The following is a 26,374-nucleotide window of genomic DNA, read 5'->3' on the forward strand; positions in this document are numbered from 1 at the left end:
TTTATAGATATTTAATTTTAGTTTTTTAGTTACAGGGTAAAAATGTGCATTGGGAAAAAAATAAGATGAAGAAATAATTAATAATCTAATATTTTATTTTTTTCCTTATTACTTTGACAATTGTGTATTAGTCATTATACTTTCTTTTTGTCAATTTAACAAGAACAAGATGAGAAAAATGTTAATTCAGGATGCTGGACAGGCTTGACATGGTTGACAAGGTTGACAAGGTGGTACTAAGAAGAAAAACAAGAATGAAGAATTCGTATAAGAATATACAAGAAAAAAAAATGTAATTATATATATTTAAATACTTACTGTTACAATTGTTTGACGTAGAACAAGATGTATAACACGGTGGCAATGGTACTAGAGTTCCAGGTGGTATATAACTGATACATTATAAGATTATTATTTATTAGAATTAATAATTATTAGATTATTTATTAGAATATAAAATAACACAGAGAGAAGATAAAAGAGAGAACAAATTCAGAAGATAGAAAATAAATCAAAGTTTCTCAAACTTGTTGTTCGTAATTAATATTAATTAATTATTAATTAATTAATTATTTATCGATATATTATTTATACTACTCGTTAAATTGCATTAAACGCGAATTTGTTTGGTATCATATTGAATAATTATTAAAAACCATTTTCTTTCTTTTTTTTTTATTTTATAGAAACAGTCAGAAATTTTTATCGAGAACAAAAAAACAAAATGAATATATTAATATAAAGTTTGAGAAATTTGAATATAAATGATAAGAAAGGTACCTTAAATTATACGTGGTATTGTCGTCCAATGGTGTAACAGGTGTATGATAGGATGGAATTTGGCTCCAAGGTTTGGGTACACGATCGGCTGGTTCAACGGGTTGATAACTCAGACTCATGGTTGTTTCTGATTCCATTGGTAAATTTGGTCGTTGATATCGACGATACGGTGCATAAGAATTGTTTCGTAATAATGTCGTACAATCGTTCGGTATGTATGATAATTTATGCGTTGTACAACCTAGACATTTAGTAAAAGTTCAAACTAATGTCAGTTTAAAACTTGAATTTTTTTTTTTTACGGTATGAATAAACGATAATGAGAAGGTTTTATCTTCTATTTATGCTAACATTCCAATGGAATTGGGGCACACGTGAGATTATTTTCTGGTCTTATTCCTTGCAATGGCGTACAATAACGCCACGTGTAATCATGTTTCTGAGTTGTTTCATCTTGCATAGGTCCTTTACCTAACAATTGTCTGTCGCATGGTGTTATTGATTTTTCCGGTGTTACTGACCAATTTCCTAAGAAACTCAACTACATTTGCAATTGTTAATAATTCATTTTTCATTATAGTATGTATAAATATATCACGTATAATTAATGATTAACACGATGTATTACTAACTTTGTGTATTGTATCGTGAGAAAGTGGGCAAGGAGATAGACAAATGTTTTCCTGCGGTTTAATTGCATCACTTTTATCACCTCCGCAATTAAAATAACTCAATTGATAAATTGTGTCATCGTTGAAGCAACAATCTGCGTTATGGGATATAATCAAAAATATTTTATTTGATTTTATTTTATATTGTATTATTAAAATGAATGATTATATATATTATTATTATTGATTGACGTTTATTAAATATTTTATTTCTTTTTGTTTTATTTTTTAAATATAACAAATTAAATTTTTTAAATATTTAACCTGCATTGAGAATGTTTTCTGTATCCTGTATTGTAAAAGGTGATCGACGTTTTTCACAATGCGGCCAATAACTTAATTTATATGTCGTACAATTTTCCATAGGATTTATTGGCCTATGGTATTCACCCTTTTTTCTCCATGGTTGATCATTCTGTAATATCGATGCATTGTATATATAAATAATACAATAATATAAAAAAATATATTATTAATTAAAGAAAGTACCTTAATTGGTGTCTCGGTTGGCCAATAACTCAACTTGTATGTCGTACAACCATCCATTGGTATTACAGGTTTGCAATAATTTCTTTTAGGTATATAAGATTCCGTAGGTAGATGACAATTAGCCGGGAAATAACTTAACCGATATGTCGTGTCATCTAATATATTATATTAATATCAAGAAAAAAAATAATTAAATAATATTACACAAAAACATATTATCCTGATTGAAAGAAACATCATCCTCTATCATTGAATTTGAATATTAATTAAAAACTAACCGGAAAGGGAAGCACAAGGAAGATACAAATTGTTTCTTGCTTTGAATGATTCAGATGGTTTTATTGATTTCCATTGATAATCGTGTTTTTGTGTAGTCTCATCTTGCATTGGTCCTCTACCGAGCCATTGTTTATCGCATGGTGTTATAGATGGTTCCGTTTTTATGCACCAATTACCCATATAACTTAACTAACGTGTATCAAATATTTTTGTATGAATAATATTGTTATGCTCAAGTTAATTATGTTTATTTTTTATTTATTAATTAATTAATTACTAAAGAAAAATATTATTAACTTTGTGAATTGTTTCATCGGTTATACGACCGTCACCGAGTGTCAAACAATCTTTGGGTTTTATTTGTTCAATTATCGGACGTGGCCCATCCCAATACGAGTATCGATACGTTGTAGAATCTTCTATTGGTAAATCCGATTTCATGTAATACTATGTAGAAATATGATTAATTATCTTTCTGATATGTGTGTGTGTGTGTGTTTTTCTTTTTCTTGTTTTTTGGTATTTGCTTTACTTACTTGAATTGGTCGGAAAGGTTTCGGTACTTCCGGTTGAACATATTTCTATAATAAATATATATAATTAAATATGTTTATTTATTTATTTATTTAATTAATTACTAGATTTTGTTCGTAAATTCATTTTTTTTTATCTAATTATTTTCTAGAGTTTTACGTGTGAAATAATGTGAAATAGTGTGAAATGTATGTGCAACTCGTTAAATTACGTGAGAATTCAATTCAATATGCTTTCCCAAAAATGTTTGATTAGTTTAATTAAAATCTAAACACTTCTATGATTTATATTAATATTATTTATATAATTTATATAATTTAATGTATATTGTATATGATAATGTAGGAAGATGTTAACATATGTATATGGTAATAGTAATTTATGATAATGTAGAAAGATGTTAACATATGTATATAGTAATTGTAATTTATGATAATGTAGGAAGATCTTGTACGATTAATTAATACCGATAATATGAGTTGTACTCACAAATGCAGTGGGTTGTGGTATGCAACAGCAACAACAATTGCAGCATTCATCGTGATCCAGCTAAGAATAGATTATATCATATTAGAATGATGACGATGATGAGATCGAGAATAAATTAAGAATGATTTAAACTTTGTTTTTTTTTCTATTTTTTAATAGAGATTTATTACTCACCCGAATTTTATTTTTTGCTTCTATGATCGAAACCGGACGCGTTTCTTTAGGTCTGTGATAAAAGTATACAATATTTATGTTTTTTTTTTTTTTTTATTATTATTATTATTCTTTTAAACAATTTCGTTAACGTTCTACATGTTATATCTGTATATATCGATAAAAAACAAAAATTGTATCTGTCATACAAAACGTTTTTTTACTTATAATTTTTAATTTGTTACTAGTGGCTCACGGTTCGGGAGGACAAATCTCCATTATTTCTGTTTTATTGATTTAAACAAATAAACAAGTAACAAAAACAGAGAAATAACTTCTTTCGACGGTAGTGCTATTTTGTCCCTTTATTTTTATTGCGAGGTTACACATACGGAATTTAAAAGACCCGTGTTTATGATATACTTGATATACTTTTCAAATGATTATTATCGTGAAATATGCAACGTTTCAAATTTACTCTTGACAATGTTTGTTTGTTTGTTTGTTTGCTTATTTTCTTTTTTTTCTTTCTTTTGTTTTTTTTTCATTTTCTTTTTCTTGCCACATTATCTCAAACACAGAATGCGTTGAATGAAATAGAAAAATAGACAAAATACATTACCTGCAAAAATTGTATATTCACTTAATTATTTATAAAGGATAGAGAGAAATAATATAAGACAATGCAATTGGCGTTTATTTTCAATCACGCTTTTAATATTTTAATTTTTAATACGACGAGTATAAAAACACAGACCCACTGTGTTGTGTGACTTTTTATTTTATTAATAATAAAATAATTATATATATATATATTATACATCTTTTTCTAATATATTTTGCGTCGAAATATATATAAATAATTTATAACAAAAAAAAATATATATATATATATCATATGCTTCCTACGTGTTCCATTTTATTCGAACAATATAAATTAACTTGCTAATTATAAAACAATTTGCGTGTCACAAACTTATATTTTTCTCTTTTTTAAATTAAATAATAATAATAATAATAATATTATATATTCGTCTCGTTTAACAGAAAAAAAAGAAAAAAATATAAATCACACTTTGACGAGCGTGTCATTTCAACACGGTGTCTTTCGGAATATCGTGTTGTTAACAAGAGAGAGAGAGAGAGAAGAAGAAGAAATAAAATAAAATAAAATAAAATAATTACGTGTTAAAACAAAACTCCGTTAAATAAAAAATAAAAAAATAAGATAAAATCCCACCATCATCAGTAGCAACAACAACAACAGCAACTATCTTTTTGCAATGAAATAATAAATAGAAATAAAATCTTCTGACGTAGAGGTTCGTTGTTGTCGTTGCACTGTTTTACTGTTTTATAGAATCAAACGATTTTATCTAACTTTCTTCGTCACGTGAGTACAAAAGGACAATATAATGACATGTTTTGGTATGCAACAAAAAGGGAACACGACCACCGGACCAGTCGTTTATTATTTAAGCGAGCGTGAGACCAAATCGTTGCGCGATTTCCGGTGAATGAGTTGTAGCTACTGCTAATAAAAGTGGAATATCAGCTGCATCGAGATCAAGAGCGTTGGTTAATGCTGCTACACTAACGTCGCATACATCCGCTGTCATCAACATTTGTGCAAGTGCTTCACTTCTTAACCACATTTCTCTTAATTTTGATTCCAATATATCCACACACTGTAAAATCAATCTTTGTATCAATTTATGTGAATATTTGTTATTAATGCATTTATCATTTAAATATATGGTATACAGGGTACACCAAAGTTATTTTATTGAATTGTAAAATTGACATTTCTTTACTTTTGTTCTCAGATTTTGTTTTTAACAAAGCTGCAATTGGATATTCATATTATAAAATGTAATACAAAATATTGCAATTCTATTAATACCAATATTGATATAAAAGTCGAGATGTATCCTTCTAATTATTATTTAATTAGATTCAATTTACCATATAAAAGAAATATTTACATTGAAATATGTTCATTGTATATATATATATGTCAAGAAATTAATATTTCAATTTATTTTTCTTGACTGAATAAAAGAATTCTTTGGGATACCCTGTATATCAATATATATAATTGAATATATAAAAATTAATTTTTGAAATTATTCTCTTACGTGCAAGGGAGAATGATATTTGCGCCAAACATAAGCAAATGCTTCCAACATATTGGCAACTAGACGTGACATGCCAACAGGTAAAGGTGGCCCTTCCGATGGCGTGTTATTTGATAAAATTCCAACGTGCCAAGTGTCCAAATCTGCTAAAATACAAACAGCTTCGGATACTGGTTCGTCAATCGTAGGAAAACGTACTCCTGCTGCAACCTCTTCTCGTACGCAACACCACCAATCATCTTCTATATCCGATTCGATCATTTGTTGTTGTTCTTGTTCTTGTTCCTCCGTTTTATCCTTACGACGTTTTCGTCTTTTTTTATCTTTCTTTATTAAACCTTGTATAACCAAACCCCAAGTGTAATTGGTAGACCAAGTACCGTTGTTAGTTTGTCTTGTATTTGGTACTTTAGTTTGTAAAAGTGTTTTTGTAAATCCTGTCTCGTCGTTAGAATGATTAACTTGTTTGGAAGAGACTAGTTTAGATCTAGAAATGAAAAAGGTATATTTATAAAGTTTCAAATGAATGTGAACGAGTTTATTAGGTTTCCCATTTAACCGAGTTATATTTTCATGAAAATGTTTGAAGTTATGGGTTCATAAAGTTTACTCACCGTGGCATAGGTAATTCTATAACACTGTTGGCTTCCATCAATGCTTCTAAACTATTAGAACGAGACATACCAACGGTTCTATCAGCGTTAACGCAAGTTCGTAATACTTCGGTAGCATTCGTAGGTGTTTCCAATAATTCTTTCATACCCTTATATGTTTGAGACGATGGATTACTTTGATTATTACATCTAGGACAAATACGCGTTGATTTAGATCCCATATTAGATTCCATACTCGACATGGTGGTGGTGGTACCTGTAGACGGTTGCATACTTTTCGACGATTCAGGAAAATTTCTTTGTATTATTTTTCTCAATACACCTTCCGGTAATTGTGCCGATGTACTTGGCAACGTAGTAAACATGTAAGAACATTGACAATTGTAACCGAGTCTTGGGCGTGACAAATATCTGTTAGGTTTGTCATCGCAACCCAAAGTAAAATATACCTGTTCCTGACGTTTATTTTCTTCGATCAAATTATTATCATTTAATCTAAGAAATTCTGTTTGATGAGTATACGTTTTGTCGTTGTTATTGGTACCACCATTATCATTCTTACTTTTACATTCTGCTTCCCCTTCCTCTTCTTCTTCTACTTCTTCTTCTACTTCTAAAGATACTCGTTTATTAGACGATACATTTGTATTATCGTTAACTTCATCATGTTTATATACTTTTGTTACATTTTTTATATCAAATTGTGTTTGATTTTCAACGTTACTTGCCGATTCTTCTTCAATTGTATCCGAATCAATCTCGTTGACAATTATTTTCACTTTGGTTTGAGTATAATTTTGATTAATTAATTTAACTTCTCCTTCTTCTTCTTCTTCCTCGTCGTTTTCGATTCTTTCATCCTGTATCATTGATAAAGATTTTGTTATTGGCGTTGATTCGGCTAACGGTGGTTCGTCATCCGTTTTCAACATATATCGATCTAATGCAACTTTCATAGTTTTACTACGTTTTAACGAACGTATCGACCTTTCGGTTGGCCTAATTTGTTCCTCCTCGATGCATTCTGATCTGATACCTGATTGATCGTCGTGTAATTGTTCACTTATCGTTGCACTATCGTTAACACGAACTTGCATTTCATTGAACGTTTTTTGCGTTTGTTTACTTTGTACAGGCACTCGCGATTCTCGTTTAATCGTCGTCGTCGTCATCGTAATATTTCGATTAGTATCGTTGGATAAATGATTTCTTGGTTTTGTATAATCGAACAAATACGGTCGTTTTATTTGCATTTGTTCCAAAAGATTGGTAGCTTCTTTTATATCGTTTTCTATAGCACAACGATGTTCACGTTGTTTCTGAACTATTCCACTACGGATGAAATATGATAGAAAATATAATACCGAATTTATTAAATCGGTCTTACGTGAATCACCGACTACGAGGGTGTGTGTTACTTTTATTGGATTACCCATAGCACCGTACAAATCACCCAATTGTGCCCATAATGGATTACACGGATACCATCTACCCAAATTTTCCATCTGATGAAAAATCAACAAATAAATATAAGTCAGTTGTTAAATTGCGTATTGTTTTCTTTTTAAGAATATAAATATAATTTGTGATTAGTTTTTGTGTTAACACCGGCAAATGATTTATTTTTTATATTATTAATAACGAAGCTTATATGCAATGTAATTATTTTCTTTTTTTTTTTGTATAAAAAAATAGGTTTCGTTATTCAATGTTAATGCATAAATGTATTTTCTTTTTGTTAAATGTGATATATATATATAAAAGTTCATTTTTAAACAATTTTATTAATTATCATCTATTAATAAAAATGAATGTATTTATATCTTAAAAAGTATTATCAGAATTTATTAATTTATTAATATATAAAATAATAATTTCGAAATTATTATACGATAAATAATATCATTGAATATTAATTAATTACCATTTGTCGATCGTTTGCAGGAAGTATAGTGTAAACCCAACCAAGATGATACATCAACACTGCAGTTACGACAGTACTCAAAAAACTAAAAAAAAACGTATGCAACAAATGTAATAAACAAAAGAAAAGTATTATAATTAATTACATTAATATTTGTATAAAAAAGTTAATAGTATTATTATTATTATTATTATTATTATTATTTAAAAGAAAAAGTAAACTCACAAATTTGTCGATTTGGTATCAACGTCGTCCAACAATTGGCACATCTGTTGTAAACCACGATTCAATATATTGGAATTCATTTCCAATGTTATCACAGAATTAAGTAGAACGTCGTGCCACAATAAAGGTGGTCGAAAATAATTCGGATTAATTAATAATCGTAATAGGGAAATTATAAAACGATATGAGGCACGATACATCCTATCAGCAGGATCGATTGATTTACGATTAATTGTTTTAGTTTTTAAACCGTTACGTTCGATACAAAAATATCTTAAACGATCCAACATGCCTTCCAACAGTGTCATATGTTCTAACAATCTCGTTTCTATTCTCCTGTAATAAATAATTATTAAAAACAATGAATGTAATATAATGTCGTGTACGATTTCAACGTGGAAATTCAAATTGGAATGGTAGAAAAAGAAAAATAAATGAAATAAAATACCTTTCTTGTCCTTGCGTTAAACGAACTAGCATCATTAATCCAAGCCTACTTCTATAATGTTTGTCACCACCCTCGCTATTATTTTCACCATATTGTTGTATACCAAATATATCGTCGGAATCTGCTCGACTCAATGAAGTTGAAACTGCTCTCAACCATTTACGACGTAAACTTGATAAACTACTTCCTACACCGGAAGATCCACTGCTCTCTAACGATTGAGAACCTAAAATAATATCATAAATGAATAATTCATGAGATACAAATATAAAAGTATGAATATTGTGAATGAAAAAATTCAAACTTACTTCCCATATGCAATTGAGTTTCCATGTCCCAAATGCTACCGTTGCTAGAACATGATGAATTTTTTCTAGGATCCGGTAACAAATCGTTAGACGATGACACGTTACCAGAACTTGGACGTGATACTGCAAAATGTTTGCATAATGTGTATTATTATTATTATTGAATTTGTATGAAAACATTTGAAATGATTTGATATTATGTTTTATTATACTCACTAGATGTTTTGATACTACTATTACTTGTATTAGAATCCACGTGTGTTGAACAACGCGTTAGTGTACCATCCGAGAACCTTTCACTGCACGTAAATGAACGTTTTATGTCAGTTCGGCATTGTTAACTATTAATAAAATAGGATGATCGCACCGTTATTAAAGCAAAACTTGTCCTTACTTTTGCTTAGGCCCGTTGTGTTCCGTAACAGGGAATACTTTTGTACAAATGATGCATGCTGGTGATTTCATCGAATGTACCTTTAAAATAATCAAATAATATTAATAATAAATGGTAATAATAAAAGATTTATAGTTACATATGTGCTCATAAATATGAAAGTGGTCTTTAAATCATGTATTTCATGTTTCGAGATATTTAAAGGATTATATTTGAACATTCAATGAATTTTATATAATATTGAAATAACAAACATTATCTAACAGTTTATTTTTAACAATATCGTGAAAATTACATTTTGAATTTATTTAGTTTAAAATAATGTGGTGTGAAATAAATAATAAAATCATATTTTTTTTAATTTTGACTTAGATCACTTTTATAATTATGGGCACATAGATCGTTTAGTATTAATTAATAAATAAATTTATTTTATATATATATATCGATTCTTTGAAATTGTTTTAATAATTAAATTGTAAATTATTTTTTGAAAAATAATCAAGTTAATTGCGATATTTTGTTTTTTGGGTTTTATTTTTGTTTGAAAAGATACCTTAAATGATGATCCTTTATAAGTCATCGCAACCGTACCAAAAACCATTTCACTCAACGAACTCGTAGTATCCTCGGCTGTTTTTTCTTTCTAAAAAAAAAAAACAAAGAATAATACAAATATGAAAATAAATATAATGATATAATTTCGTATTTTTCACGGTAGTAGTAGTAGTAGTAGTAGTAATCGAGAATACTTTTTATTGGTCATCGTTTATATCTGCGTTGATAAAAAATGTAAAGAAGTTCGAGATCGGGGAATACGAAAGAGAGAAAAAGAATGAAAGATAATGAAAGAATAATAACAAAAGGCCATTTGATAAAAAGATGATTATTCCAGTACTTTGACGTTATTATACGAGAACGAAATTTTTATTCTTTAATACACACACACACACATATATATATCATATTATTATATTATATTTAAATTTATATATTTATTTATGTACTGATTAAAATAAATATTAAATAATATATATAATTAATTAATTAAAAAAAAAATAATATAATCTAAAATATAATATATACAATAAATTATTAAAATAAATTATTACAATATGTATGACTCAATTAATATTATTGTCATAATTATCGGTACATAATTATGTAATTAATACATCAAATAAATATATAAATCATATAGTAAAAAAGAAAGAAAAGTTAACATCGTTATCAACAATTTCAAAAACATATTTAAATTCTATCAATGAACGAACAACCAACCAACCAACACACGTTAGATTTGAAACGAAGCTTTTTCAACGTTACTCTTGCGAATAACGTGATCGCAATCGTACGTATCTATATATGTATGTGTTGTTGTTAAAACCTGTCGCATTTGTGTTTGTGGCAAAAGGCCAAGGAGACGGAAACCTTAGAAGTGTGCGAGTGTGTTTCTCTTCTTCTTCTTCTTCAGACACATTCGTTTGTAAAAAAATTTACATTCTCTCTTTCCCTCTTTCCCTCTTTCTATAAAACTGTATATGAATCATGTTATTTTCTATTGTTACCAGAGTTTGCTATATTAATATGTATGTATGTGTGTGTGTGTAGTATGTAAAGATACGTTTAATAAGTATTATTCGAAATATTTAAAAATATATTTTTAATTGTTATTTAATATATAACAATATTATTAATAATTATATCTTAAAACGAGTGATATTTCAATTCTTTTGTTTTCGATTTATTTTATTGTATTCTCGTATAACTTGCATATTTATCGATGTTAAATTTATGCGAACAGTGTATGAACACACAAATTTTTAAATAGAAAATATTTATTTAATATTAAACTTATCACGTCTCTCTTTCAAAGATCAGGGATTCTTTTAGTAAACTTTTTTTTATTCCTTCGTTAACGTCATTTATTTTTAGTAAAGAAAACAAATTAAAAAGAATACAGGTGTATTCGAAAGTTTCAATATGTAACGAGACGTGATTCGAATGATTTGATAATTTTTTTCTTCATCTTCTTCTTCTTCTTATAAGTTTATAAATTTCAAATTGTTTTTACTTTCATTCTTTCTCTCTCTTACTCTCTGTTTTTCTCTTATTGTATTTTTATTATTTATTATTTATTATTTATTTTACCGTGCCAGTAGTAGAAGTTGCATTTTTGGTACGACGATTCTCCAATTTAAGAGAATCAAAAAGTACTCTTCTTCCTCGCCATTCGCATTCTTGAAATAATAAAATCCTCACTTGTTCCGTACCAAGACATAATGTTGGTTCTCTATGGAAGAAATAGAATAATAATATAATAATAATAATAAAAAACAATAGAAAACAAATCCAAAAATTATATTTGCACATTTATGTAATGCAAACGTTACAAATAATACAAATTTTTCTACTTTAGTTTGCTCTTATTCATGAATTTGATGTTAGCCGTATTTGACTCGTCCGCCATAAGATGGCGGGAATTTTGAAAAATCAAAAAATATTCTTATTAAAAAATATATATACATAAAAACGTATATAAGTAATTGAAGGAAAATTACGAATTGTGAAATATCGTTTTGACGTTGGCTAGTGTTAAATACTCATAATACATACATATATATATATTTATTTAACGTATGCATTATATATAGTATTTATATATCATACACACACCCACACGTATGTATTTTAATAACAAAATAATTTGATATATAACACAATTGTATTATATATGCATACACGATACATGATGCGCGTGCGCGCGAGCGCACGTAACTTATTATTATTATTATACGAAAATTAAACGTATGTTCGTTGTAGTGAAAATTTATGTTGGATAGTGATCAAGGTACCGCGTTTTTAGATGAGAAGGTTCATCGACATAAGCGATAGTAACGCGTGCATCGATTACGATTAAAAGGTCGTTCGTTTGTATGTCATTAATCGAAGTAGTAGTAGTAGTAGTAGTAGTAGTTTTTACCCTTTTTTACCTAACCATTCAATTATATTAAATTTTAAATGTTTATTTTTTCTTAATACTTTTGTCAAAGATCACAAATACATTAATAAGTATCATTACGATCATATTTCGTGAGATTTTTGGAAAGAAATGAATGAAATCAAAATGAAACGAATAAAAATGGAGGTTAGGGTATATTTACCCCCACCCCTATTCTACAATAACGAATGAGACTCGTCGTAAGAAAATTTATGCCTAAAAAAATAATAATCACGAGAATTACTCGTGGTACTTTGTGAGAATCAAACGTAAACACGATATTTTTTATTTAGTTTGATTACGTTTACGCGTTTAGGTTATTATAATTCCTTTAAAAGAATTAAATCATTTTTTTGTACTTATGTATTATATCAGTAAAAAGAAAATCTAATATTGATGATAGTAGTTTTTTTTTGTTTATTGTGACCCAAGCAATCGGTAGGATAAGGGGTTAATCGAAATAATAATAGGGTTAGCATCCCCTTTCGACCTAACATCCAATTATATTAAATCCTAGGTTTGTTTTTTATTTTCCTTGAATACTTTCGTCAACGATTAAGATAGTTGGACAGATGAATGAGATCAAAATGACGCGAATAAAAATAAATGTTGGAATGAGAAATACTTGTTGAAAATCCAAAAAATAAATAGAAAACAAATAAATAATAATTGTAAAAATATCGAATTGTAATCTTACCTATCGTTGTTGGTATTCTTCTTTGTCGTATTATTCGTTGTTTTCGTAGTCGTAGTTGTAGTCGTCGTAGCAGTTGCAGTAGTTTTATCGTCAGTTTCGTTAGACTTATTAATATTATTGTCTTTGTAATGTTTCCTCAAAAGATTTAATTTACCGAACAAAGACATTATAAGGTAAAAATAATTCCCAATCGTCTTTTAACGCGTTCCACGTTAAATTTGTATTTGCTTGGTATCATGTCACAAGAAACTGCACCATGCATGTTCGCGCCGCGCGAGTGTAAGTAAACTGTAAATAAAGTCACGTGCGATTAGGGAGTCATATGATTCCTTCCGAGAGATAACGTTCTTCCGTTTTTCCCGACCGTTTTGACATAGAACGCGTGATGAACGAATTGCTCGTCTTCGTCGTCGTCAGAATTGTCGTTGCTGGTTGTGTTGTACTAATAGTAGTAGTAGTAGTAATAGTAACAGTAGTTGTCCGTAGTTATGCGAAACGGTAAAAGATGAAAAGAGAAAGAACATATTTTCTCTCTCAACAACGTCGCAAATAATCGGCGCACGCACAAAACACGCGGAAAATTAAGACGCCTTGTCCCCCTTTTCTGCTTTCTTTCATTTTTTCCTTTCTTCATCAAATTTTAAGCATGAAAGAAAGAGATAGAAAGAATTGAAAAGAAATCAGAATCAATGTGGCGTGACTGATCAATGACACGATTGCCACGAAAACGTAAGAAACACGTAGCGAAAAAATGATTTCGTGCGATTACACGAGCAAAGATACGTTCGCCGCAACGTTGGCACTTTCGATGACACTTCGGTCAGATACAAGCGGCGCCATCTTCTTGTTAAACACACACTCCGACACATTTTCTATTCTCAATTTACTTATTATCTTTTAACGCGTGATATATTGTAGATAAATAATATAAATACATTATTTGATAATTAATCATTTATAATGTATCGAAAGATATCATCTCTTCCTCTTGATGATTATTATTATAAACGATCTTTGACGAATGATCTATGATCTACGATAATCTGATGGTGCATAGATCGATAGATCGATATGTGCGATTTCTTAACTTTGATTAACAGCGCACTCTACATGATAAATCATTATTTTCATGAACTATTTATTGATGCAATTTCATGTCGGTAATTTATCGACTGTCGGTATTATCTTCTATAGAAATCTGCATTATCGATTATAGAAATCTGCATTATCGATTGTCGCGTAAAAAAAGTTATTAGAAAATGACAATATTATTCATTTATTATTTTCTCACAAAAATTTTCAAATTACTGGAAATATTGTAAATATTTGGAAAGTTTTGTTAGTAACAGTTTTACTTTTTTTAAATAACAATATATTCGTGTCTTTTTTTATTAATTCTTCGATAATTAATAACGCGGACTTTCAAATATAATTGTGTAAGAATTTTAGATAAAATTAAAGTTAAAAATCTTACGATGTTTCTTTTTTATAACATGTTCCACATTTTATAACGTTGAACACCGTAACGATGAAGATATTCGGTATTTTCTATCGTATCGCTGGTTGTCAGTAGTTCGAACGCTTTGCGAACATAATCCTTACTAATAATCGACAAATAAACAGGAAATTCTATATGAAAATTTAATATTAGATTTCCCTTTTCCTTTGGATTGTCCGGTAAAGGTAATCCTTCCCCTTTGATAATCTTGCTATAGTCTGGTCTGATAAACAATATTTAAAATAAATGAACATTCTTTTTTTCATTAAATTCCTGTAATCTCGAAATTAAATTTTTAAACACACACCCACCCAAAATTCCATGCAATCGAGCAAAGAAATAATTATTTATTAATAAAATAAAAGAAAAGTATCCTTCCTAAGAAATAAATATAAATAACATACGTGATAATAGAAGTTATTGGAACTCTAAATGTTCTATCATCGATGGTATTAACAGTAATCGTTGTTCCAGTAAGTGCTTCTCTTAGAAAAACATTAACGATCATATGCAAATCGGAATTTTTTCTTTGAAACGTCTCGTGAGGTCGATCCTCGACAACGAATATTATATCAGCTGAATAAAAATTGTTCATCGTGTGTAGAAATTATTTCTTATATATTATCGAACAAATAATAATTTTGAATATAATTTTACCGGATATTTTGCTTGAACTTTGATCGCCCATTTCTGGATAAATAATTTTCGTTCCGGTTAATATACCAGGTTTTATCGGTATCGTCAAAATGTCTTCTTTCATTTCGGTTTGAATTTTTGCGCAATCAACGAATACCAATCTTTGAATTTTCATTCTTTTCGTTCCACCAAAATATACCTAAGCACAAAATACAGATATATAAATATAAGTAAAATAATATATGTATATTTTTGCGTGTAAGATATTTTTAAATTGTCATACGAGAAACATTAACATCGTCCCGTTACCTTCGCACATATTTATTTATATCAATGAATCACAACGAAGTATGTTTGCTATTTCACAGTTAATTATACATTCGGTAACATCTGACCTTACTGCAAATTATAATAATGTTTAAAAGGGTAATATTTTGTTCCTTTTTTTTTTTAAATTTTTTTTAAATTTTATTTTTCTCAAATGCAAAATCATCGAATAAATAATATTTTATTATTCGTGTATAACTTGATTAATATTTTTTTTTATTTTATATAGAATCATAGTTTGCTATAAAATCATAGTACTCGTTTGTATTATATTAATTATGTATATTTATATTTAACTTTTTGATTATTTCTAATATTATTTGAAAATAAAAATAGATTCTCAGGAATGCGTTGGATGCAAAATATGATGATACACACATACATACATATATACATACATTAATTAATTAATTAATTAATTAAACATTAGTAGAGATATTGAAAACGTTTAGAAAAATTTGGAAAAGTTTGAAAGAAAACGATTAATTTATTCGTTGCATTTAAAACGTACTTTTCGTTATTATTGTTGTTTTTATTGTTGTTTAATTCAAATGCAATATCATAAGTTAAACATTAAAATACCTCTTGCAATGTTAATTGTAAATTATTTATCACTGGTTCTTCCTTTATTTTTATTCCACGACCCTCTGGAAATTCGAGCAACGTTTGTGGCCTCGTTAAATGATCCAAAAGATCGGCGTATGGATTTTCGGTGGCAAAAAATTCTCTAAGAATGAAAAATTATTTCTAAATTGTGAATTAATTGAATTTTTTTTTTTTTGATATGATGATTATTTTTTAGAATAATAATCAATAATCATTAGTTGATATAATTATTAGTTTGATATACCTATAAGTTTTCATCGGTTCACCGTGATAAACGTAAGGTTCGATAAACCCGTTAGGACCCGGAACACCTTGTTTCAAACCTTCCTCACCGTACTGATCGTACACGGCCCTTTTCAATGGATCCGAAAGCACATCGTATGCTTCAGCTATCAAACTAAATCCTTCAAAGCAACCATTATTCCCTTTAGCTTTCGGATGATGACTTATAGCTAATCTTCTAAATCTATAATAACAAATATATATATATGTATTTATTTATGTATGTATGTATATATGTATGTATGTATGTATGTATATATGTATGTATGTATGTATGTATATGCATTTTTCTAAAAATATTCAAAATAAAAATTTGATCGAATTATCAATTACGTGTAATTTAACAGTAAATTGTCATCAATTAATTTAAGAATAAATTACAATAAATGTGTAAATTGAATATCTAGAGTGTCAGATATTTTATATATTTTTTTCTGTCAATATTGTAGAGATTTTATAATTAATTAAATTTCACTTGAATATGATCATAACGTGTATGTCAAATATGACACGATACACAATTATAATAAATAAATGAATTTTTGATTTTTCTTATATAGAAAATTAATTTTTCTTTTTTATATTAAGAAATTAATTATTCGTTATTTATTTAATAAATAATATATATATAATAAATTAAATATAAAATATAAAAAATATATATATATAAATTAAATAATAAATAATATATATATATGTATATCGAGATTCAAATTTATTAATATAACAAATTAACTCGTTATCCTTAAATAAAAATTTAATTGCGAGTCTGACTCGACACAGAATTGCAAATAATGATAATTGACTTTAAATATCTACGTGGGTGGATGTGTGTATATGTGTGTATGCGTGTATGCATTTACTTCTATGTAATATCTTACGCTTTTTTTATGTCAAGGTCATTAGAATTTCTGGTCAACGATAATATCCCATAATAATCAAGTCCAATATTGTCACAATTACAAATATTATTACATGACATTTTGTCACTCGAATTATTAAAGAAAAAAAAACAATATTAGGTTGGTGTAATATATCGATTATATATATTATAAATATCCAAAATGTTAAATTATAAAATTTGAATATCTCGATAGCGTATATAATTTGTTTCTTCTTCCTTTTTCTTCTTTTTTTTTGTATTTTACGTATCTATGTATCTCATAAATTTCCAATACAAATAAATGGAGGAGACGAAGAAGAAAATAAAATTAAAAAAAGAAATAAAGAAAGGAAGAAATAAATAAATAAATGAAGACGAGAGGAGCACGTCGTTACGCGTCTCAGGATTTTCTTTCTTTTTTTTTTCTTTCTTTCTTGTTTTTTTGTTCAATTGTTTCAAACAACAAATGTTGCTTCCTCTCGACAGCACAACCAAAGAAATGAAACTTTCATTTCTTAGTTTAGTGTTAACTCAGTGATTATTAACAGGGAAGAACACTTCTCTAACGGATCTCGTAAAAATCGATTATTGTTAAACGTTTTTCAATAATATATCAATTATAAAAATATAATCAAGATCTTGATTCAAAGTTGTTTGTCAAATTCATTCGAAATATCGTGATGGATAATCGTGTATTTGACTGCATCGTACAAAAAGGTAAGCCCATATTCGTGTTTTTTTTTAATCGTTTAACTTTCTTCTACAACGTCATATAATTTTATATAAATTATCATATTTTATATTATTTATATATATATATATATTTATGTATTTATATGCGTATTTTGAATATTTTTCTTATTTTATTTGATCGTTAGCACCAATCGTGTGATTGTTGTTTGCGGATTTATTTTCAAAAAATTCTTTCCTCCTTATTGTTAATATAATTGTTATATTTTTAAATTGAATTATTATTTTTTTTAATTTTGTTGTTGTTGTTGTTGTTGTGGTGTGTTGTTGTTGTTAATATAATTTTATTATATTAATACGAGTAATATATATTATTACTTTGAATTTAAAAACTAAAAAAGAAAATTAATATACGGTGAGTCGCGTTGATAGGTTTTTGAGGTTAGGTGTATCATTGAAATTTGTTGCGTGGATTTTTCTTTTTGTGATTTTGTTTTTATATATTTTGTTTGTACAAATTTTAATTAATTTCATTAATTAAAAATTATCTTGATGGAGTATTCGTGTATTAGAATTGTCATAGAATATTCAAATTTTCTTCATTTAATTCTATAACAGCACGCAACATTTCTTATACATGATTATTATTATTATTATTATTATTCGGAAGTTTTTTTTATTTTAAGTATAAATTATATCGATGTAAATGAAATGGGCCAACATAATTATGATACAATTATTAATATTATATAATAAATTATAAAATCAATTTTGCGTGATTTATAATAAGTTCGTTGCAATATATAAAACCGCGAAATAAAAATTTCGATGTAAATTAAATTATAAAATAAATTATTTTAATGATACTTACACAAACTCTGTCAAGATTATCAACAAACGTGACCTACATTATTAATTTTCATTTTTTTAAAATTACTATCTCACACGGTTCGCACAAAGATCGATGCTAATTTATTACACATTCATAATAATACCGTTCGTTCGAGTTGGCTCGGTTTCGTTACGAATCTCGAGAGAAATAATGAAAATGGATTAATTAATGTTGCCTTGTTCTCGCAGACAATACTAAACGTGATTCAAGGAACATCAAACCGAGCATTCTATCACCGATCTCGACGAAGAAAGAAGCCATTTATTTGTCAAACTACCACAATTATCGTGGAAAGAATTGCATTAAAAATTCTAACAACAACAACAATAACAATAATAATAATAATAATAACATAGAAAATCGTTCTTACGATTCGTCAAGAAAAAAAACATCGTCTTCCTCGATCGTTGTTAAAAATGATAAAGAAAATTTGATTGAAAGAAACGAAAAGGAAAATCGTACGAATAATTTGACATCATCTGCTACGAAACAACAAGGGATATCGAAGTTAACTTTGTTATCTTACGACGAGAAAAACAACGATGGGAATTTATTGAAAAAAAAAATTCCAAGACCGGCTAACGCTTTCATGTTATTTGCCAATGAATGGCGAAAGAAATTAGCCAATGAAAATCCTCGTGAATCTAACAAGGACATCAGCGTCAGGTCCAGTATTATTTGTTAAATGTTGCTTCAGAATTTTGTTAATTAGTTTAATTAATCTCGTATTTTTTCTTTTTTTTTTCTTTTTTTTTGTTCACTTTTTATTTTAATATATTAGATACAATAGATTCTTATTTGATCTCATTTTTTTCTCCAATATGGCGTACACGTGTTGCATTTGCAAATCTTTATTTGGTAACCAATAAAAAGTATTTCATACGAATTAATAACTTAAGCTTGAAATATTGGAATTAATTGAATATGTTTATGTATTTTTAAATTTGTTCGTGTTTATATTTTTCTTTTTTGTTGATTTCTAAGTTATATTAATTTTGTTATAATCACGGGAAACAAATATTAGGTTTAATTGAATTTTTTTTCGTTTGAATTACGTAGTAAGAAGAGATAATTGACCCTCCGTCGGCATGGTGGATTTTACTAATACCACGGAGATAGATTTTATTTTCAATGTTATCGTTGTTTAAAAAATCTGACAGAACGTATTAATATTTTTTTTTGAAGGTTTCTAATATATTGTGGTCTGATAATTTATATATTTTATTATTTTATAACTTTAGTATAAAAATAAAATGATTTATAATTCTCTCGAACATGACTAGATTCACGGTGCAGATGTAGGAATTAAAGAAAAAGAAGAAAATTATTGAAATATCTAATCGAAATTAAATTGTCTTCCAATTAGATTCGTTAATAAATATTATTTATATCAAGACAATTTTCTAAGTTTGGCAATAAAAAATTCTATTTTAACGATTTAGACTTGGTATCCTTTGGAAAAATACATCGAACGACGTGAAGACTAAGTATTTCAAATTGGCTCACGAAGTTGACGCAGAACACAAAAAGAAATATCCCGGTACGTGTTTTGTATTTGATTGTATTATTTAATTTTCCAATGATAGACGAAAATTAAAATAAGCTTTGATCGAGATCTAATTCGCAAAAACAATTCAAATTAACAAATTATTCTGACACGTTTAGAATTCGTATAAATTGAAAATTTATTATTGAAATTAGTCGTCTCGAGACGTGTAGGAAAAAAAATAATATTAATTTTTAAAAAACATATTATATCAGTGGTTCTCAAAAAATTATCGTTGAAAAAAAAAGTACGTCGAAAAATATTAAAAAAAAAAGAAACAAGAATCCCCCCCCCCAAAAACTGAAATCCCTCGTCATACTTTATTAACTTCGGATCTATGATGAATGCATCGTCATCATAATTATCGTCGTCACTGTTGACGTAACGCGACAGGACGATGCATGCATGCATGCATGCATGCATGCAAGCAAGCAACCATGCAACCAATAGCTTACCGAACCGATATAAAGCCGAGTGACAACCGGTTTATTAGTCAGGTGTATTCCTCACATATATTTTAATTTGCACATCCGATACAAAATTTTCATCTAATTTCATTAGACATATTTTATGTGTTTTTTTTTTTTTTTAAACAAATACCTGACCAATCTAACGTAACATCGTTTATCCGAATGAATTTTCTTATCTTCTATTTGAATCTATTTGAAGAAAAAAAAAACAGAGGGTTAAAAAGTGGAAAAGAAAGTGAATCGATATTCAACTGATAATATTTAATCGAAAGATTCTTGATAATATCCCATTAATACGGTTCCCCCTCCCCCTACTCACCCTCCGTACCATCACGTCCCCCCACCTAGCTTTTATTCGAAGCAATTTCCCAAGGTCCGTTTAAACACTATCGATTCTTAAATAATTACATTTGTGTTCCTCGGATAAATTATAAGATCGTAACGAAGTTTTTGATTACACATGAGAACGTATTAAATATAAACTTGGTAATAGTGGGTGTGTTTGAAAATTTATACCAACATTAAAACTTTTCTTTCTCTCTCTCTCTCTTTTTATTTATTTATCAATTAAATTAATAACAGTTAGTTAATAATAGAAATTAGTCTTCAATAAAATATATCTAATATTTATCTAAACAAAATTTAGAATTATAATTAATCTAAAATGTGATACAGGTAACCCCCTCGTACAACACGTTAAATACGTTCCTACAAAATATTTATTATTTTAATGTATAATTTAATTTTGTAAATGTATTCAACAAAAATCATATTATACAGTGTGTCGTAAAAGTATAATATTTCTAAAAAGATTATGCACAATTTTCTAATCGTATTAGAACTAAATCCTTGTTATACTGATGCCGTGTTGTAAGAAGGATGATTACCTGTATATAAATTAGACATTTAATCGCAATGTATCAGATATTGAACATACACAAAGTGATAGAAAAAAAGAAAGAGAAAAAGAGAGACAGACGCAGGATTAAAAATAAAAAAGAAAAAGAAAAATATCGATCATTATAATCAAACGATTTCGTTAAGAACGATAGGTAGACATTTTTTCTTTTTTTTTTTTTTACAAAAAACTAGAGAGAACTCGACGAGCCTGATGATGATCTCTCAAAGTTGATCACCTATTCTTTCTATTTTTACTGTAAAAAGTAAGAAAAGATGTTGAGAAAAAAAGAATGACTCAAAGAAATAGGTAAAGGAGAAATAAATCAAAAGAAGAGAATCACGATCATTCGATCATTGTGTTAGGAAAAGGGGGAAAGGGATTGGGGGTGGAGGTTGGGGGTGGAGGTTGGGGATTATTGGGGGTTGATTGGTGGTGGTAAACGAAGGATGGTACTTTATATTAGATTTGCTATCGTCAAAGTCGAAATATATATAGGGGGATGAAAAAAAAGGTGTGTAAAAGAAATGTAAAATGAAAGGATGAGAGAGAGAGAGAGAGAAAGAGAGTGGGGGGTGAAGAGGGAAAGAGAAAGAGAGGGGTAGGAGATATCCTCGGTCGAGTTGACGAGAAACGGGCTGGCGAGGGGGAGGGGGATGGGGTTGGGGTTGGGGTTGGGGTTGGGGTTGGGGGAGGAAACGGTAGAGAGACCGGAGGTATTGATTGCGACGCGGGTCTAGGAACCTGTCCGATACACGACCGCGCTTCTACCTACCTACCTACCTACCTACCTACCTGGCTGCTTGCTTTGCTTACTTGCTTGCTTGCTTGCTTGCTTGCTTGGTTGCTTGTTTTGCTTGCTTGTTTAGTTGCTTGCTTGGTTGCTTGTTTTGCTTGCTTGTTTAGTTGCTTGGTTTCTTGTTTTGCTTGCTTGGTTTCTTGTTTTGCTTGCTTGGTTGCTTGTTTTGCTTGCTTGTTTTGCTTGCTTGTTTGGTTGCTTGCTTGGTTGTTTTGCTAGCTTGGTTGCTTGTTTTGCTAGCTTGGTTGCTTGTTTTGCTAGCTTGGTTGCTTGTTTTGCTAGCTTGGTTGCTTGTTTTGCTTGCTTGCTTGCCTACAACCATGGATCAGGCCGATTATGCCCTCCGTACTTCTCCTCTTATTCCACCTTTCCTTCCTTCCTTCCTTCCTTCCCTCCTTTCTTTCTCTTCTCTACTCTACTCTACTCTTCTCTTTCTCATACTTCATCGTCGTCTTTCTAAGCATTCACGTGCAACTAACGTTATATATATAGTCATGTGTATATAATATATGTAAAAGTAAATAATATATATAGTATACATGATATAGATATAAATACAGATATAGATATAGATACAGATATAGATATAGATAGATATATAGGTATATATAAAGTCATATATATATGAGTATACGTGATATAGATTTAGATGTAGATACAGCTATAGATCTGGATATATATATGTGTGTGTGTGTGTGTGAGTCGATGCAGAAGCCAATATGGTTAAATCCATTTTTTGCTATTTTCTAATCATAGTAAATTTCAATGTCATAAATAATATTGTTCTTTTTGTTTTTTTTTAATTATTAAAGGATTTATTGAAATGAAGGATTAACTTAAAAAAAAAGACTTCAGATCAAATGAATGAGATGAAAAGTGTTCTTCGAAATCAATTGATTATAAAATAGATATAAGTTTTCTGATCAAATGAATGAAATGCAAAATGTGTTCTTCTCGACATACAATTGATTATAAAATATTTATTTTTCGTTTTGTTAATTTAACACTCTGCATTGGCTTACAAGCGACTCATATATATATATATATATATATATATATAACACCTAACACCTGTATACCTGTATACTCAAAGAAGAATATATATTTAATATACAATATATATGTATATATGTAGATATATATGTAGGTGTATAGATCGACATAGAGACAGGAGGAGTTTTAAAACGTGGAGAGAGAGAGGAGCGCACGCGCCAGCTGAAGTAGTTGCAACTTATCACTGAAAGTGCCGAACGAACGTGCAAGCGCATAGATAGGAAAAGGGTGACGCTCGAATCGATCGATTTCTATCGCTCCTGGCACCATTCGACGATACCACCAGCCTACTACACCTCGTTTCTCGTTGGCGAACCGTTAATCGTTTCAACATTTTTTTTTCTTGTCTTTTTCTTTTTTTTCTTTTCTTTTTCTTTTGTACATTTATTTTTTTTTGCAATTATACATATATAATTTTTTTTTGTACGTTCATACGTTTAATTTTAGAAAATCGAATTTTCGCAAACGAATTTAACGATCGAATACGAAAATAACATTGCGATCATCCCTGATTGGTCGAATCCTTAATCGTTTATCCAATCGTCTCCGATCGATCGATCTAACCTCAAATTCTCGTGGTACGTTTCTTTGTTTTGTTTGTTTTATTTTGTTTTGTTTTGTTTTTATTTAAAAATGATTAGAATAATTGTTTGAAATTGCATTTAATACTTTTGACAAATGTATATGTTAACCGTGAAAGTGTAAGAAATTGGAGAATGTCAAGATTAACACGATGAAAATGTTGAATGAATCTTGACATTCTCTGATTTCAGTCTTTCACGCTTACAACCAACGTTCAAAGAAGACATGCTAATATTCATAGGGTTTGTCTCGAATAAGCTTCGAAGTAGATAATCGATGAAGAAACAAAATAAAAGAAAAAAAGTAATAGAGACGGGGTTAGCCTAGGGTGAAGAAGGTAGGTAGGTCTAAGGGTGAAGAAAAAAAAAAGAAAAGAAGAGGAGGAAGAGGAAGAGGAGGGGGAGGAAGCCGAATGCACTTTCGATGAGACGCGAGGACATTGCTCTTCTTCCTCCCCCTCTCTTTTATTTTCTGTTCGCGTTAACGTTATCAAACGATCGTAAATTTAGAAATAAAATGATCTAACAATAAATGAGAAACAAAAAAAATAGTCCCAATCATTCCGACAAGACAAAGTAACCACATTCAAACGAATTAGAATTATTTTCCTCGTTGAGTACCACCTTTTGGGGTCCTGTGGACCGACGCAGCAGGACAGGAGGAAGAAAAGGGGGGAAAGGAAGCTGGGGCTTGGGTTTCTGGCTGTGGGAGGGGGTGGTAGTTGGGAGTAGGAGTAGGACGAAAGGGCGGGGTGGGATGGGAAGAAGGGGGGCAGGGGGGGAGAAGTCGAGTTCGTCGATGACGAACACGACGAACTGCCGTCGCGTTGATCCGTCGTCGTCGTCGCGGCGCTGGTTGGTGGTCCGTTGAAAATCAGTGCGAATATAAGGTTTTTTACCGTGAGACAGGCAGGCAGGCAGGCGGGCAGACGGACAGACAGACACCAGGGATCGTTCTTTTTTCTTTATCTTTTTCTCTTCTATCCATTAATTTTTATTCTTTTTTCCCCCTCTTTGTCAAAGAGGATACCAAACCCAAGGAATTCAAGAGAAAAAGATAAAGGGGTACCGAAAAGATAAAAAGAAAAATAGAAAAGGGACACCGAGGTACCCGAGACTAAGAGAGAAGCTCTTGGCGAGAGTCTCTTAGAAAAAGAGAAAAAAAAGGGAAAGGGAAAAAAGGTGGTGATAGTAGAGAGGGACGGGAGGAGGAGGAGGAGGGGCCGGGTGGGGGTGGGGCTGGGGGTTGGAAAAAAGATGGAGAAGGTGAGATAGACTAGGGGGAAGATGAGGGTGAAGGACTGAATAATAAGGGGGATAAAAGAGGAAGAAGAAAAAAAAGAGAAACACGAAGGAGAAGAGAGAGAGAGGGAGAGAAAGTAGAGACTGATGATGATGGTCATGGTAGAGGAAGGAGACGGGAAGAAGAAAGGTGTCGGTGTGTTGACATCTCTAGCCTCGGAGAGGGTGTCTCGTGTGCGCTCGACGTAACTCCACGGCTAGCTTTGGGGCTATTGCTGAAGAAGAAGGCAGAGAAAGAGGAGGAGGGAGGGAGGGAGGAGGAGGGGAATTAGAGGAGAAAGCCTAGTTTCAAGCATCGATCTCGAAGCGTCGGCGCAGCTACCACTACCGGTGCTGGTGCTGCTGCTGCAGCTGTTACTGCTGGTGCTGTTGCTGTTGCTTCTGTTTCTGCTGCTGCTGTTGCTGCAGTTCCTGCTGATATTGCTATTACTGCTGCTGGTGTTGCTGTTGCTGCTGTTACTGCTACTGCTGCTGCTGGCGCCGCCGCTGTTGTTACCGCTGATAAAGGTGGTGGGTTGTAGTAGTAGTAGTGGTGGTGGTGGAGGTGGTGGTGGAGGTAGTGGTGGTGGTGGTGGTGGTAGTAGTGGTACACTGCTGCTATGAGAATGGCGCGAGTGCTAGAGAAAGACGCGGAATCGTCGCATCATCCTCCGTTCGTCGGAGGAGGGCCGCGACAGAAGAAGGACGACGACGACGACGACGACGACAAAAACAGTGGTGTACAGCTTATTAAAGAAGAAGAAGAAGAAGAAGAGGAAGCGGTGCAG

At 30.0% G+C, this 26,374-nt stretch overlaps 5 protein-coding genes and 1 long non-coding RNA gene across 7 annotated transcripts; 2 read left to right on the top strand and 4 right to left on the bottom strand.

Annotated features, from left to right (window-relative positions):
• Positions 1-28: 28 nt before the first annotated feature.
• LOC122517859 (stabilizer of axonemal microtubules 1-like) lies at positions 29-3,674 on the bottom strand. The gene is made up of 12 exons (XM_043636456.1): positions 3,652-3,674; positions 3,417-3,468; positions 3,243-3,302; positions 2,756-2,800; positions 2,517-2,666; positions 2,219-2,408; positions 1,941-2,095; positions 1,716-1,866; positions 1,413-1,546; positions 1,132-1,321; positions 781-1,021; positions 29-392 (listed from the first exon to the last, which is right to left on the bottom strand). Exons 1-12 carry the CDS (start codon positions 3,672-3,674, stop codon positions 182-184), a joined length of 1,602 nt encoding a protein of 533 aa, XP_043492391.1. The 3' UTR covers positions 29-181.
• Positions 3,675-4,631: 957 nt separating this feature from the next.
• Positions 4,632-14,199, bottom strand: LOC122517671 (folliculin-interacting protein 2). 2 transcript variants are annotated; one of them, XM_043636184.1, is made up of 13 exons: positions 13,914-14,199; positions 13,145-13,432; positions 11,598-11,739; positions 10,003-10,092; positions 9,447-9,526; positions 9,269-9,351; positions 9,053-9,175; positions 8,745-8,970; positions 8,297-8,632; positions 8,072-8,156; positions 6,148-7,652; positions 5,534-6,020; positions 4,632-5,083 (listed from the first exon to the last, which is right to left on the bottom strand). In XM_043636184.1, exons 2-13 carry the CDS (start codon positions 13,309-13,311, stop codon positions 4,871-4,873), a joined length of 3,537 nt encoding a protein of 1,178 aa, XP_043492119.1. In that variant the 5' UTR covers positions 13,312-13,432; positions 13,914-14,199; the 3' UTR covers positions 4,632-4,870. The 2 variants fall into 2 exon arrangements, with proteins under 2 accessions (XP_043492119.1, XP_043492118.1); XM_043636183.1 differs by having other exon boundaries at positions 13,145-14,199.
• Positions 14,200-14,600: 401 nt separating this feature from the next.
• On the bottom strand, positions 14,601-17,475 carry LOC122517860 (dnaJ homolog subfamily B member 13-like). Its single transcript, XM_043636457.1, has 6 exons — positions 17,375-17,475; positions 16,456-16,677; positions 16,188-16,332; positions 15,300-15,477; positions 15,047-15,218; positions 14,601-14,865 (listed from the first exon to the last, which is right to left on the bottom strand). Exons 1-6 carry the CDS (start codon positions 17,473-17,475, stop codon positions 14,631-14,633), a joined length of 1,053 nt encoding a protein of 350 aa, XP_043492392.1. The 3' UTR covers positions 14,601-14,630.
• Positions 17,476-18,020: 545 nt separating this feature from the next.
• On the top strand, positions 18,021-20,632 carry LOC122517673 (GATA zinc finger domain-containing protein 4-like). Its single transcript, XM_043636188.1, has 3 exons — positions 18,021-18,093; positions 19,147-19,624; positions 20,401-20,632. Exons 1-3 carry the CDS (start codon positions 18,057-18,059, stop codon positions 20,528-20,530), a joined length of 645 nt encoding a protein of 214 aa, XP_043492123.1. The 5' UTR covers positions 18,021-18,056; the 3' UTR covers positions 20,531-20,632.
• A 1,154-nt stretch (positions 20,633-21,786) lies between these two features.
• On the bottom strand, positions 21,787-26,368 carry LOC122517861 (the record flags this gene model as incomplete). Its single annotated transcript, XM_043636458.1, has 3 exons — positions 21,787-21,861; positions 22,689-22,781; positions 26,237-26,368. Coding segments are annotated over 3 exons (300 nt in total), but the record flags the coding sequence as incomplete, so codon positions are not given.
• Positions 25,030-25,382, top strand: LOC122517674. The gene is made up of 2 exons (XR_006303907.1): positions 25,030-25,195; positions 25,329-25,382. It is a non-coding gene; the product is annotated as an uncharacterized LOC122517674 (long non-coding RNA).
• Positions 26,369-26,374: the final 6 nt, after the last annotated feature.

Source organism: Polistes fuscatus, unplaced genomic scaffold (assembly GCF_010416935.1).
Source record: "Polistes fuscatus isolate 324 unplaced genomic scaffold, CU_Pfus_HIC Scaffold21, whole genome shotgun sequence".
Classification (NCBI taxonomy): domain Eukaryota; kingdom Metazoa; phylum Arthropoda; class Insecta; order Hymenoptera; family Vespidae; genus Polistes; species Polistes fuscatus.